This window comes from Pseudoliparis swirei, chromosome 1 (genome assembly GCF_029220125.1).
Source record: "Pseudoliparis swirei isolate HS2019 ecotype Mariana Trench chromosome 1, NWPU_hadal_v1, whole genome shotgun sequence".
Lineage (NCBI taxonomy): Eukaryota > Metazoa > Chordata > Actinopteri > Perciformes > Liparidae > Pseudoliparis > Pseudoliparis swirei.
In genome coordinates, this window is record NC_079388.1 from 6,363,180 (window position 1) to 6,377,590 (window position 14,411).

General features: G+C 45.6%; 1 protein-coding gene across 1 annotated transcript in view; it reads left to right on the forward strand.

The window, feature by feature from the left end:
- Positions 1–14,411, forward strand: part of samd12 (sterile alpha motif domain containing 12) — a 123,450-nt gene that overhangs the window by 38,488 nt on the left and 70,551 nt on the right. The window contains exons 2-3 of the mRNA XM_056423938.1: positions 1,150–1,361; positions 9,663–9,792. Coding sequence (XP_056279913.1) covers positions 1,150–1,361; positions 9,663–9,792 — 342 coding nt within the window. The remainder of the gene's footprint in view (positions 1–1,149; positions 1,362–9,662; positions 9,793–14,411) is intronic.

Genomic DNA, 14,411 nt, shown 5'->3' on the forward strand with positions numbered 1-14,411 from the left:
ACAGGGATCGATTCAGTGGATTTAATCCCAATGTTCAAGTCGTGCACCTGAGATTAAACTTTTTTTTTCTTCTTTCTTTTTTGCAAGTATTTGAAGCCGTAAAGCTCTTGATCTCTTTTTCTTTTGGCTTTTCCACTGCAATTTCATATCATCTTAAATGTTTTCTAAACACACATGAGTCTCTTTCTCTAAAAAGATGCTTTTCTGGCTGAAGATGGAACAAGCTGTTGTTGTGTTGATCAGTTAAGATTTTATAAGATAATCCTTTATTAGTCCCGCAGTGGGCTCATTTACCGGATTACAGCAGCAAAGGGTAACGTGCACACAAGAGACTAGTGATATAAATAATAAACGGTAATAAAAACAGTGCAAAGACGACAGTAACTGAATGAATAGTATATATTCAGACAAAAAAATAAAACTATTATGCACAGTATTTATATTGCACAGGTTGAAGTGTAGTGTGTGTGGAGTGATTGAAGTGGTATGATTAAATGGTTAATAAGCTGCTGCAGAAGTGACGTGATTGGTTAACAATCGCTCATGAATTTAACTTTTTATCTGCAATATAGTGAAATAGTATTGGTTCAAGATTCCAACGTTGTTCATCGGAACTCTCACTTTAAATGAGTTATTATGAGTATTATTATTGTTGCTGGTGTCATTTGATGGTCAAAAACATTGAGTATTATTATTGTATTATAGCTGCGCATCCACGACTATCTACTGCCACCTAGTGGACGTTAAGCAGCACAGCATTCAGCGTGAGGACCTGGTGGGTGATGCTCACTGATGGATATCATCAGTCGACCGGGCAGCAATAACTTATAAATCACCTTAATTAAGGAATGTTAAAAAGCACCTCGTAGTGCTACTTTGGAAGTTATTAAATTATTAAAATATAAGCATTTCCACAATAAACTTGCACCTTCCGCCAAAAAAAGTTCCTCGTTTGTTTGTGAAAACATTCTTTGGCAATAAACCTGTTTCTGATTCTGATTCTGAATTTGAGTTGAGCAGCTTAAGTAATACCTCTTGATTTATAACGGGTAGTAAGTACCTGATAAATGCACCTGAGTGTCCATCTTCTCATTCTGTCCTTTTCCTTTTGACCCCCCCACACACACACACACACACACACACACACAGCTGTTCACTGCAACCTGAGCCAGAATGGCATCGACCACCAGATGTGCCCGGAGGACATGACGTCACAGCCGGAGGAAGAGGAGGAGTCGGTGGACGCGGGGGGCTCGGTGCTGCCGGACGACGACAGCCCGAGCTACCGGGACGTCAGCCCGCCCATGTACCGGGGGCGCCCGCCGCCACACCGCTCCGTGTCCGAGTCGGAGCTGTCGCGGGTGAGTGTTGGCCCGGGAAGCTTCATCTGTTCGGTTCCCAGCGCTCTGGAAAGATGGCCATGACCTTTATTAAAGCATCTTTCAACTTATTCTGATAAGTGTCTGATTCATAGACATGCCCCCCTGTAGTTACCGGTTCCTTCCCCCCCCCCCACCCAATTAGATTATTAGTACGAAATATAATGTATAAATACGTTATGATTCTCTCACATTGAAGCACCAGCAGGCATGATCCAATTGTATGATATTTTATTCCTGAGGCGTGTCGTTCTGCATAATAAGTTCTTATACTTTTGATACTTGATAAGTTTGGATCCAAATAGAAGACTTTTGTACTTGTACACACGTTGTGTGTTTCTCAAAAACATTTCCTGAACGTTTGTTTTTTAAGGCAGTATTCCAAAACCCAATGTACAAGAAATCCCATCGGCTTTCTGCCGAGGAAGCCGACGCGCTGCTATCGACCGCCGTCAGCTCTGCTGTTCACATGTGAGCACTTCATCCACCCGCTTATTAAGTATCACTCATATAATCCCCAATGCCCCCCCACCCCTAACATCCACGTCACAGATCATTGAGCAGGGGTGGAGCGAGTGGAGTCGAGCTGTTGTTTGAACCCCCCGCTGTGTTTCTGATACCAGATCAAAGGATCCATCATCAGCAACGCACAATGAAGTCATCACTTCCTCCTCCAGGAATAGAGCGCACACACACACACATATACACACAACCTTGTCTTCATGGTATTGTAAGACCACACACACATACACACATACACACAACCTTGTCTTCATGGTATTGTAAGACCACACACACACACAGCCTTGTCTTCATGGTATTGTAGGACCACACACACACATATACACACACAGCCTTGTCTTCATGGTATTGTAAGACCACACACACACTCCCTCTTATCTCTGTGTGAAATCTGTAATAATCAGCTGTCAATCAAAGCAAGTGGAGGAACTTTGAGTCAGACTCAGGCCGCGGTTCAATGAGTGCAGACACACACACAGACACACACACACACACACACTGCTCCGTCACTGAGTGCTCATGAGGCCACCCTGTGCCAGTATCTCCATGTTCTCTTTGCCGGTCTCATCGTGGTGTGATTTCATATCGCAGCGTCTCAGAGACGGGGAGGGGAGGTTCTGCGTGAGCTGAAGTGAATTACCGGACGGCGCTCTCTGTGTCTCTGGAACGCCGTTAACGGGAATGTCTTCTCTTCGTTAGGGGGGAGTCTGAAAGAGCAACTACGGAAGGGGCTATAATTACATCTATTCTCTCCCGCGACGCAGCCGAGGCCACGCGGCGCTCGCTCATACGCCGAGCTGGAGGAGGATGACTCATCAGCTTCACCGGCGGCAGTTAAAGTCACAGAGAAAATAACCGGCGGTCGGAGGCCCCCGTACACCCGGTCACCACGGGAACCGCTAGGAGAGGAAGTAGACCCACAGCCTCCGATCTGATCAATCAGACGCGTGTTTATCGGCTTACTGGGGGGAGATGCCAACATCTCACCATGTTGGCGAAGAGAAGGCGCTCTGATGTCAGTACCCACGATGCACCAGTGGGCTCTGAGTGATTGTGAGCATGGTGTCATAAATCCAGAACTTATTACATGCCCACGCCTGAAAGGTCATCTCAGTTCACATCAGCAGTGTTCGTTATCAAAGATTGGATCAAAGCCGTCTGGATTTGTACAGTGGGCTTCTTCTTTTTTCACGCGGGCTTATTAATTCATCCGGGCACACCGTGTTATTCTCCGTCAGTCGTCCACACGTACACACACACACACACACACGCACACACGTCCACATGCATCTCATCGCCACCCTCTGAGCCTGTATGCAACGGATTCATTAATAAGGGCAATTTTCATCTCCCGCCAAATCTGAGAGGGAAAGAGGGGGAGAGAGAGAGGGGGGGAGAGAGAGAGAGATATGACTGGGTTGGAAAGAGAGGGGGAGAGATGCAAAGAGAGAGGGTAGGGGGAGAGAGATGGAAAGAGAGGGGGGAGATAGGGGGAGGGAGAGACAGAGGGGGGGAAGATGAAGAGATGGAAAGAGAGGGAGAGAGGGGTTGGAGAGATGTTGGTTGTCTCAAACATCCCTTCACTCAGTCAACATGTCACTCCTGGCCGTGGCCCTCCCCTCCCTCCCACTCAGAGAGCGGCTGCAGTGTCTCGTTGCGCCACCAGAGGGCGCCATATACCCGCGTACCGTGAGCCGAGTGGAGCAGCGCGTCACTCCCGTGTCTCTGGTGTTCCTGAAAGACGTATTCAAATAAAGGGAGAAATATAAGTCGGAGTTTGTGTGCGATGCATTTGCATAAGTCAGAGAGGATGAGTCAGAGCTGCAGGGGCACGACGTGTGAGCAGAGTTTAAACTTCCTCCATCACTGCTCCATGAAATGAGAAGGAATGGCAGAGTAACAGTCAGGCCGGGTCTCCATGGGAGAAGTTATCATTGTGCTCACTACTGGATGTCACTAAACATGAGTAATAGTAAGTACATTGTATGTTATTAAACATGGGCATACACCATGTATTCCATGCTCAGTGTGTGTCAAGCTGTTATAGTCATCCATCTGAAGTAGATATATTGTCTTTTGTTTATAGCGCTCATGCAAATAATGAAAGTTTAGAGTGTTAAATGGCTCGGAGCATTATGAGGCGAGTACATGACGGCACGACTATAAACTCTGTTATGTTTCATAAGTTGTTGCAGCAAAGTTTGGGTTTCAGTTATTGTGTGAATGTTTATACATTACATTACATTACATGTCATTTAGCTGACGCTTTTATCCAAAGCGACTTACAATCCTGTTACATTGATACACTGTAGACGCAGCTACAGGGAGCAACTCAGGGTTAAGTGTCTTGCTCAAGGACACATCGACTAGGGCAGGGTTGAACCTCCAACCCCCTGATTGAAAGACGGACCTGCTACCCACTGACCCATAGTCGCCCATATATATACAGTATATATATATACATATATATATATATTCTATATAAAAATAAATATATGTATGTATATATATGTATATAATATATACATATATAAATATATATATTTATATATGTATATACAGTATATGTATAGAAATAAATATGTATGTATATATATATACATATATATATATCAAAATGTGTATATATAAATATATATATATATTTAATCTGCATCACTAGAAGACATTACCATTCGCTTTTCCAAATTTGATTGTTTTGATGCATCTTCCACAGCGATTTCTCTTGGTTGTCTTCTCCCCTCCCGGCTCGTGTTTCACAGGCTTTTATAATAATCTTCACCAGAGGTTGTAACTGTTTTCAGCCAGGAAATGATCTGTAAGACTAAAGTTTCTCACTTTTAATGAAAATGTGGTTAAAACTATCCTCATTTCTCAGAGAATTGAAAAGACATCTCCTGCAGAATGACTTTCACTGACACGCTGGACCTCATCACACTCACCTCTCTTGTCTTTGAAAAGATTGCATACATGAATATGAAGCTCATTTATCGCCTCATAAAAGATGCATTACACCTCTAGAAAAGGAGCTAAATGTAGAAAGGCACCCTCCTTTCCTAACGTACTTTTACTCGTTTCCGCTCTGCAGTGTTTTGAACGCAGATGTGTTTCATCCCCAACAACAACAAAAACAACAACATGTCTGATAAACAGCAGGAGCTCTGAGGAAATTATCAGGGTGGGGGGGGGGTGTTTGTTTTCTGTTTGCCCTCGGAGGCACTGTAAATATAAACGCTGCCCTCTCCTGACGAATACCAAGAGCCCAGAGTCCAGAGTCCAGGGTCGTGGTTTATGTCTGATGAAGGGCATTCTGAGGCCTTTGTGGACGGTTTAATACGAAATAACAGTGACGAAAACAACAACAACAATGCTCTAATCACTGCTGTGGTTTTAATTGAGTGTGCAGCCACGTGACCATCCAATCAGAGGCGGCGATTTCAGTGTCCAAATGACGGGGAGGACCATTCACAGCTCCTCATGTTCAGTTTGTTTGTCTCCACAAAAACAATATGGGAGGGGGGGGGGGGTGCGTGTGATTGCCTCTTGATTAATTTAGCAGGGTGCATTCATATTGGATCCTTTGATACTTATCAGCCATTACACGCTTCATTACGGTGGTAGTAGTTCTCCACCGCGGTCCTTAATGTGTGGCTGGTTCACTATAAGCACCCCCCCCCCCCCCTCCTTAAGGCCTTTATTCCTATTCCTCATCCTTTTTTGTGATTTCTGAGGTGGCCTTTGCTCTGTTGCTAGGGTAACGATGAAGAACACTGGTAGCTGCACGGGGCTTTCACTTATCAATTAAAGCCAAGGACGGCAGCACGTTGGCACGGGCGGCGATTAGATGCCTTCTCTGCCTGGGCTTCATATCCGGAAATATATATAGATATAGATATGTATATATATATATATAGATATCTATATATATATACATATACAGGACTGTCTCAGAAAATTAGAATATTGTGATGAAGTTCTTCATTTTCTGTAATGCAATTAAAAAAACAAAAATGTCATGCATTCTGGATTCATTACAAATCAACTGAAATATTGCAAGCCTTTTATTCTTTTAATATTGCTGATTATGGCTTACAGCTTAAGAAAACTCAAATATCCTATCTCTAAATATTAGAATATCATGAAAAAGTATACTAGTAGGGTATTAAACAAATCACTTGAATTGTCTAATTAACTCGAAACACCTGCAAGGGTTTCCTGAGCCTTGACAAACACTCAGCTGTTATAAATCTTTTTTTACTTGGTCTGAGGAAATATTAAAATTTTATGAGATAGGATTTTAGAGTTTTCTTAAGCTGTAAGCCATAATCAGCAATATTAAAAGAATAAAAGGCTTGCAATATTTCAGTTGATTTGTAATGAATCCAGAATGCATGACATTTTTGTTTTTTTAATTGCATTACAGAAAATAAAGAACTTTATCACAATATTCTAATTTTCTGAGACAGTCCTGTATATATATATACGTATGTGTGTGTGTGTGTGTGCCCGTTCCCCAGCCGCATCCCACTTAAAAATGAAGCCGGCTTCTCTTCTCACCCCTGCGCTGTCACTCAAATCTCTAATTGGCCCCGAGTCTCTTGAACGCAGCTCTTTGAGCGTGATTGTACTCGTGTGGTTTTTTTTCTCCCCTCTGCTGTTTTCTCTCTGCCCACTTGGTGCTGCCGACCGGCTGCTGACCGGCTGCCGATCGACCGGCTGGCTGGTTGTAAAGACTCCGGCTCACCTATCGCGCCCTGGCCACCGAGAAACACGTCTACGGGCTAAACCAGAGCAGAAAGTAACACACAGGAGGCCCTTGACCCTCAAATGTATTCATGGGGAAATCAGAGAACCTCTTCGGTCAAATTCTTTCATGTCCGGTTTTTTTTCTCTACTTCTTCTTCTTCTCCTCGCCCTCTGCTCTCCATCTTTTATTCCTCTGCCTCGTCAGTCCAGCCTTTACTCCAACCTGGTTTTCCTCTCACACAAACATCCGTCCTCTCTTACTCTTTCTCCATCCGTTCCTCCTCCCTATGCACTCCCTCTCTCTCTCTCTCTCTCCCTCTCTCTTCCTGCTGCAGCCTCAGGCCTCGAGTCAGGGTTAATTAGCGTTAAGTAGAGATGTGTTTAATGGTTAATGTGGTTTTCTTCCTGCGCTGCCCTCCTCTCCCTCCTCCCGCCCCTGTGGATTCACCCGACCACGACGGCTACCGAGCGAACCCTTGGTTTTTTTGACGGCGTCTTCTTTTGACTCGTCGGAAAAAAACAGCTGGGAAAAAAAACAGCCGGGGAAAAAAAACAGCGTGTACATCTCCTCCAATTTCCCTCCTTTCTCACCGGGGCGCTACATATAGTGAGTGAGTGGGAAGGAGCTGTGGAGAGACGAGAGAGAGGGAGAGAGTGAGCCGGTGCCATATAATAAGAAACACGTGAGAAAGAAAGAGAGAGAGAGAGAGAGAGGGAGCGAGATGGGAAAGATGAGAGAGTATGTGGGGAGAGGAAGTGTGAAAGACGGCGTGATAGATCTGACAGGGACCGAGCGAGATCGAATACGAGGGAGAGAGATCAGAGATGGGTGGTGTGGAGGGATGGATGGGGGAGGGGGGGCTGCCAGTACCTGTTATTATATATATATAGCAAAGGAGAGCAGGGCCTGCCATTGCTATATATATATTTATATACATATATGTATATATACATATACAGTATGTATATATATATGTGTGTATACATATATATATATAGATACACATATATATATATATATCCGTTAGTCTTTTTTTTTCTGCAGCGCCCTGAATCCAGATCTCTGAGCGGGACGCAGCCAGAGTCGTGACGCTGATACGTGCACGTCGTGTGTTTTGACTGCTGCGTTCATTCCGATATATATTTTAATATTCACTTTTCCGTCATTCTTGGCACGGCGGCGAGGCGTGGCGGCGGTGAGGCGTATAGCGGCAGGAATGTAGCGCCAGAGGCTCGATGTTCCTCCAGTTGTCCATCTGTTCCGTGCTTGTGATCTGATTGCAGCTCGGGAACGAACGCCCGGAGAGAGTTGTTTGTCGAAATTGGAACAAACGTCGTCTCAGGGATGAACTGCTTAGCTTGGGGGTGGTGGGGGTCAAAGGTCACCGTGATGTCACAAAACAGGTGTTTTTCGGCCCATAACTCAAGAATGTCTATGCTATGCCAATTTCACACAAACGTCTCCATAGAATGAGGAAGTGATGTCATTTTGGTCAGATATGGATGTAGAAGTCTCTCTTATTTCTTTATTGATGGAACTCCAAAAGCTTCTAATTCTAGCTTTTCCGTTTTTATTGTGTCTCGTTGCTTTCTGAAGTCCAAACGAGACGTTTGAAGGTGCCTCTTTGGACTCAACAACAACAACACACAGTAATTGGTCTCCACTGTATTACACAGAGTTATGGTCTGGTTTTTATTTTGTGTTTTATGTTGTTTTCACTAGTTCATGAAAAGAAAAAAGAAAAAACGACGTGTTGGTGGTAAATAGCTGTTCAAGGTAGCAATCTGTCAATAAAAGCTGCTATAAATAATGCAGGTTCTCCAAGCATTCACACTTTGTTCTGACAAAGAGAAACAGGATTCAACACGTTAGTCTTAGGGGAGGAAGTGGACGTCAACAAAAACATTCATTTGGTAACGAGTAGCTTTTTTTAATGCATGAGCAGACCGGGTCTGGATTAAGCATGTTATTAACCCTCGACCTGCCGACAACGTTCGTATGAAACGGTTCCATCTTACAATCAGGACATTGTAATTATGCATGAGAGCGGAGCACAGAGCTGCCAACCTCTCCACGATGTCGTTCGGCGGCAAACCCGCCGACAAATCCTCTGAAGCAGCGCTGGCCAATCAGAGGGCAGGAGAGGGGCGGGCTTCCGCGGAATCTGGATCCAGTAAAGAACCGTCTGAGCACCTGTGAAGAAGGTCATTTAGCATGCGGAGGAGGAAAGGGCATTTCATCATTTCTCTCTGGTTGTTTTTTTGTTTGGTTGCTCGTACCTTAAAAAAAGATGAATACTCTTTTGATCCTGGAGGTGGGAGAATGTTACACGGCAGCCAGTAAATCTAATATGACAAGATCAGTCAGGCGGAAAGTGTCACTCGACGGCCCTCTGACCCGTCGGTGGGAAACGACGACAGGCGAGAGTGTTTTATTCCACGGTTCCTGCAGCGCTGGTCACTCAGGCTCTGACCCGAGTGTGCAGGTGGGAGAACACACGCATGTGGTCCCAGGCTTTAAGAGAGCATGTATGAGGGGCCTCTGAAGAAGGCCAGGGGAGCCACAGCAAGCTTGTAAAACTTCTTCAGGACATGTCAAAGTTGATTCTGAAGTGGAAACATAATATATATATATTTTTTTTTAAATGTCACATTTATTTAACGAGGAAATGCTTCATTGAGATTAAACATCTCCTTTACAAGAGGGTCCTGGCCAAGACAGCAGCAGTAGCACATTACACAAAGTTTCAGACAATAAAACTTAAAACAGTGACAGACAATTAAAGAAATATTTAAAAATAAAGATTTTTTTTTTTTAGATCACAGTATGAATAAAACCCAAACTAAGACTCAAGTCATCATAACCCAGTTCACACAGGTGCTCATACCTCAGTCACAGAAAACATCGACGACCAGATGAACCGACCTCCAACTCTTTAAACACCTAACTCGTATAACCTAAGTATAACTGATCATGACATGTTTCTGAACTGTACTTTCCCCTGTCCGTCTCAGCCAGGATACGTGAAGCTGTCCAAGCCCGTGGCGCTGTGGACCCAGCAGGACGTGTGCAAGTGGCTGAAGAAGCACTGCCCCAATCAGCACCAGATCTACAGCGACTCCTTCAAACAGCACGACATCACAGGTGCGGTCCGATCCACGCCGTCCATCGAGTCTCCCGGTTCTGTTTTGTTCTGCCGTTACGGTCCATTTCTTGCATTCACGCGGCAATATTCTCCTTCAGATTTCTTTTATATTTTTCTCTTTCGAGGAAAAAACGGGAAGAGAAGTAAACTCCAGATGCGAATCATTAAAATCTGAATCACACGATCGATACTGGAGGCGAGTGACTCATTGTGCATCGTGAGCAGCTGTGGTGCCGTGTGCAAACACTCTGGCGCCGGCCAGCCCAAGAATATGAGAGACGCTACCGGAAAAAAAGCTGTATGAATAAGAAACTTCAGCGCTAATGAAATTGAAGTATTGCGACAAAGTAAACACGTGATTTCCCCCCCCCCCCCCAAAATAAGCATGGAAGAGGCTCCATGGAGCCTTCATTGGGATGAGTGGAGCAAGTCCTCAAATCAAATAGTCCAATCACATTAATTTCTCTAAAACATATAATAATCCATATTTCATTTTATGATATATGTGTTTAAAATGTTAAGATTTAAAGATTTATGGTCCTCAATTTTAAAAGTCATGGTGCCTTGCATTGGACAAACAACGTGTGGGTTTTTCCTATGTTGGTCAAAGTGCTCTAAAATCCCAGTTTGCAGTGAACGCAGCGCGCTCTGCCTGGGAGCTGTTTGTCATGTCTTCCTGTGGAGGAAGCGGCGTGCGTCTCATTCGTAACATCCCGGTCTGCCGTCCGTCTCACGCCCGGCTCGCCGGCCGGCGTCACCGCCTGCTCGCGTCGGCCGCCACGTCAATCACTCCCCGCTAACGAGGCGCCTCAAGGTCACCTCGGCGCTGACGACGCTCCGCATAATAACAGACCGTTAATTTGCCGTCTCTCTCTCTCTCTCTCCCCTCCCTTCGGAGCACGGCTGATCACGTTAACACGTGTATCCGTGGCCTTCGAGGACCTCCTCTACTCGCAATCGCTCGCGGCGGCCATGACAGTTCAGGCCCCCCGCCATTTTTTTTTACCCCGTTGATGCATTTCTTTTTGGAAAATGTTGTTCAAGGTGCAGTTCAAGCACCGCTGCAATTACAAAACAAATATCCATATATATATACACACACTACTGTTCAAATGTTTGGGGTCACTTAAAAATGTCCTTATTTTTCAAAGTAAAGCACTGTTTCTTTTAATGAATATAACATTAAATTCATCATAATACTCTCTCTACATAGTTAATGTGGTAAATGACTATTCTCTGGTGTTTAATGAAGTCTCTACAGAGGTGTCTAGAGGCCCATCTCCAGTGTTCTAATGGTACATTGTGTTATCGCCTTAGAAGACTAGCGGAGGGGTAGAAAATACTCGAAAACCCTTTTTATGTGAGCGCAGCTGAAAACAGTTATGCTGGTGAGAGAAGCTATAAAACTGGCCTTCCTTTGAGCCACAAGAAGAACAACAATAATATTTCAAATAAATAAATAATTTCTAACCTTGTCAATGTCTCGACTATATTTTATTTTCATTTAGATATTCATTTGATGAATACAAGTGTGAGTTTTCATGGAAAACACCAAATTGCCTGGGTGACCCCAAACTTTTGAACATATATAAAGATAGTTTTCCTGCTCATGTGGGTCTCGTGCAAAAGGAATTATTCGGTGCAGGAGTTCAGATGAAATACGAGGCGCGTACCCGCCGACCGCTTCCAGAGGCGAGCGCTGAACACTCACCTCTTATCTCCGCCGCGCAGCGTTTGTTGCATGAAAAAAAAGAAAATCATGTCGAGTGCAGCCAGTCAGTCTGTAGATAATTTCTCAAGAGGGCCATAACTACATTAAGGAAAATGCATCTTAACTTTGGGATTAAAAGCCTCGCCGTTCCTCACGAGCCTAATGTCTTCAGTTACAGTCTGTAAACAACAATATTTCCCCGTATTAGTCTTTCAGTGATTAAAACATCGCAACTCAGCCTCCTAATGACTCCATGATATGTGTTTGATTATTAAGGCGTAATGATTTTTACAGGATGCTGAGAAGAAGAAGAGAAGAAAGGGTTAACCACATACTCTCACACACACACTCACACACACACACACACACGTGTGATTTTCCTATCGGCACAATTAGGCGTTAATGATATGCACAAAAAGCCTGCAAGTAATTCAGTTTGTCTTCACATGCAGCATTCATTAACACGGCCCAATTAAAACAGGCCACAGCCATTGGGCTCGCGGAGGCAATTTGCATCCCAATCAATCTTTTAAATATTACGCCCAGCGCTCGTTTCCTTCTTCTGTTCCCGAGCCCCATTAGAATAAACAAGGGGGGAAACAAATGACGAATGGAATATTGTTGTGGAAAACAATCATGCGTGGAGAGGCAAACGGCGAGCGTGAATACATTGGAGAGGCCATCTGAGCATATCTGCGCATAGCCATAGCCCTTGAACTGTGTGTGTGTGTGTGTGTGTGCATCCTCTCTCCATATTTCCCGTCCCAATCCAAGTCAACAGCGTCCTGTGGTTCCCTCGTCATCCCTCCATAAATTACAGTAATCAATAGGCGCTCTCGTTTCCAGATCACAATTCAAGCAGGCGTTTTTCGTCCGCCCTCGTCTCGGCATGACAACCGGGGGGGGGGGGGGGGGGGGCGAGGTAGTTTCGACGCCGAAGCGACTACAGTTATGCAGCAGCTGCCCCCCCCCCCCCCAAGAGACACGGCGTTGAAAAATTTGACTTGAGCTCCGGAGCTGCCATTAAAAGGGCATTAAAGCATATTAAGGCATAATGAGATATTAGTCCCTAATCCGGTGTAATTACGAGGCCGAAGCTCTTTGGGGTGGGCGAGTAGCTCGGCGTGAAGAATTAGTTAAACACACACATTTGCGTGATACACCTTAGATGTAATCAGGTGCGATGAAGTCATCGAAAAAGCAACGGGGGACGGAAGAGGGCGAGGCGCCGCTGAGCTGCATCTTCCCTGACGTCACGTGGTGGCATTGGAAGGCGGGATCGGATGCAGCTGCGGAGGCTTTGCCAACCTCTCAGTAAATGTGTAAATGCGTAGCGATGTGTCGGGGCTCACGGTGAAAACGCTTCTCGGCCGAAACGAAGTCTACGTTATTACATTTTGTTGGTGCTTTTTCCTTGTTTTTACAACTTTCAATATTTTATTGTAACATATAATGTCAATGTGATAGATTGAGACACAGCCAGTATAAAAGGACCCCCCACCCCCCAACTACATACTGGAAGAGCGAGACTCCCAGACTGAAAGAGATGCAAAACAAAGAGTGGAATTTCTTCGGCTTTGATGAATTGCCGTGCGTTGGTAAAACCACTTCAACCAAACATCGATGAGTTTGTTTCTTCTTCTTTCCGCTCCGCACATGGAGCACTCGAGCAGCCTCGTAATACCACTTGACTTATGGCGTCGCAAGGCCTTCGCTCTAAATAATTCACAGCCTGTAATATCAGCGGTTTAATGGAAAGAGTATCCACCGGTTCCTTCACACTCGACCACTTAAATTCTTCAATCTCTCCTCCCTCGCGTTCCCATCATCCCTTCGCTTTTACACCCACTGGCGGCCCCTCCCCCGTTGGGTACAAAATGTCTATTTGATGCGCCTCAGAAGAAAAAAAAGGTGACAAACGCGTTTTTGTTTCGAGAAGGGAAAAACCCGGCGGGCAACAAAAGGCCTCGGCAGCACTTGAGGGACGAGACGATGAACTCCGCCGGCGCCGGAGCTCATTGTTTTGTGTAATTTGCAAAAAGGGAAATCTGAACAGTTCGCTGCTGATGAGCTGTTCGGGGGCGACGATTCGATCGGCAGACGCAATGAATCGCGCTTAATGACGCCGTCGGGCGAGCTGATTAGGCGGCAATGTGTGACACACGGTTAATTACGGCTCCGCCAAACGGCATGTTTTTGAACAAACGTTGCCCTTCGCTTCTCCGTACGGAGAGTTTGGAGTTGAAACGATCCGAGAGTGTGAGAGAGGAGCGTCAACAGAGTGCAGATGGGCTCATGATGCCGAACGAGACGCGGGTCACGGACCGCGACACTCGGTACCGGCGGTAAGGAGGCGCCCCGATTTCAGCGACGGGGAATAAAAGAAGTGCAGTGGAGAAGCCCGTCGATCGAAGGCGTGAGCAACACGACGACACGGTGTGAGAGTCAGGGAGACGAGTGGTATTGTGTTGCGCAACACACGGACGCACAAGGAAATGGAGCTCGTGTCGCCCGCCAGGAGAAAAACATGAAAACCAGAGACGTCAGCAAACGACCATCCACTGTTGATTCTGTTTGAGCGTTACTGATGCGGCCCGTCGAGAGCAGCGCGGGATGGCGGGATGGAGTGATGGCTTGACGGCGTGATGGAGTGATGGCGGGATGGCTTGACGGTGTGATGGCTTGACGGTGTGATGGCTTGACGGCGTGACGGCGTGATGGAGCCCGGTCTCTGGAAGGAGGCGTCGCCCAGGTACCGGTGTCTGATCCGGCTGACGGGTGTTCGGAAGACGCGGCGGAGCCGTGGTCGCCTCCAAGGTCCCTTTGACCCCTCATATGATGATGAAGATGAGGATGAGTGTTATGTCACTTGCCATGTATAGTGAAAGGTGAAGCTGTCGGGGTCCC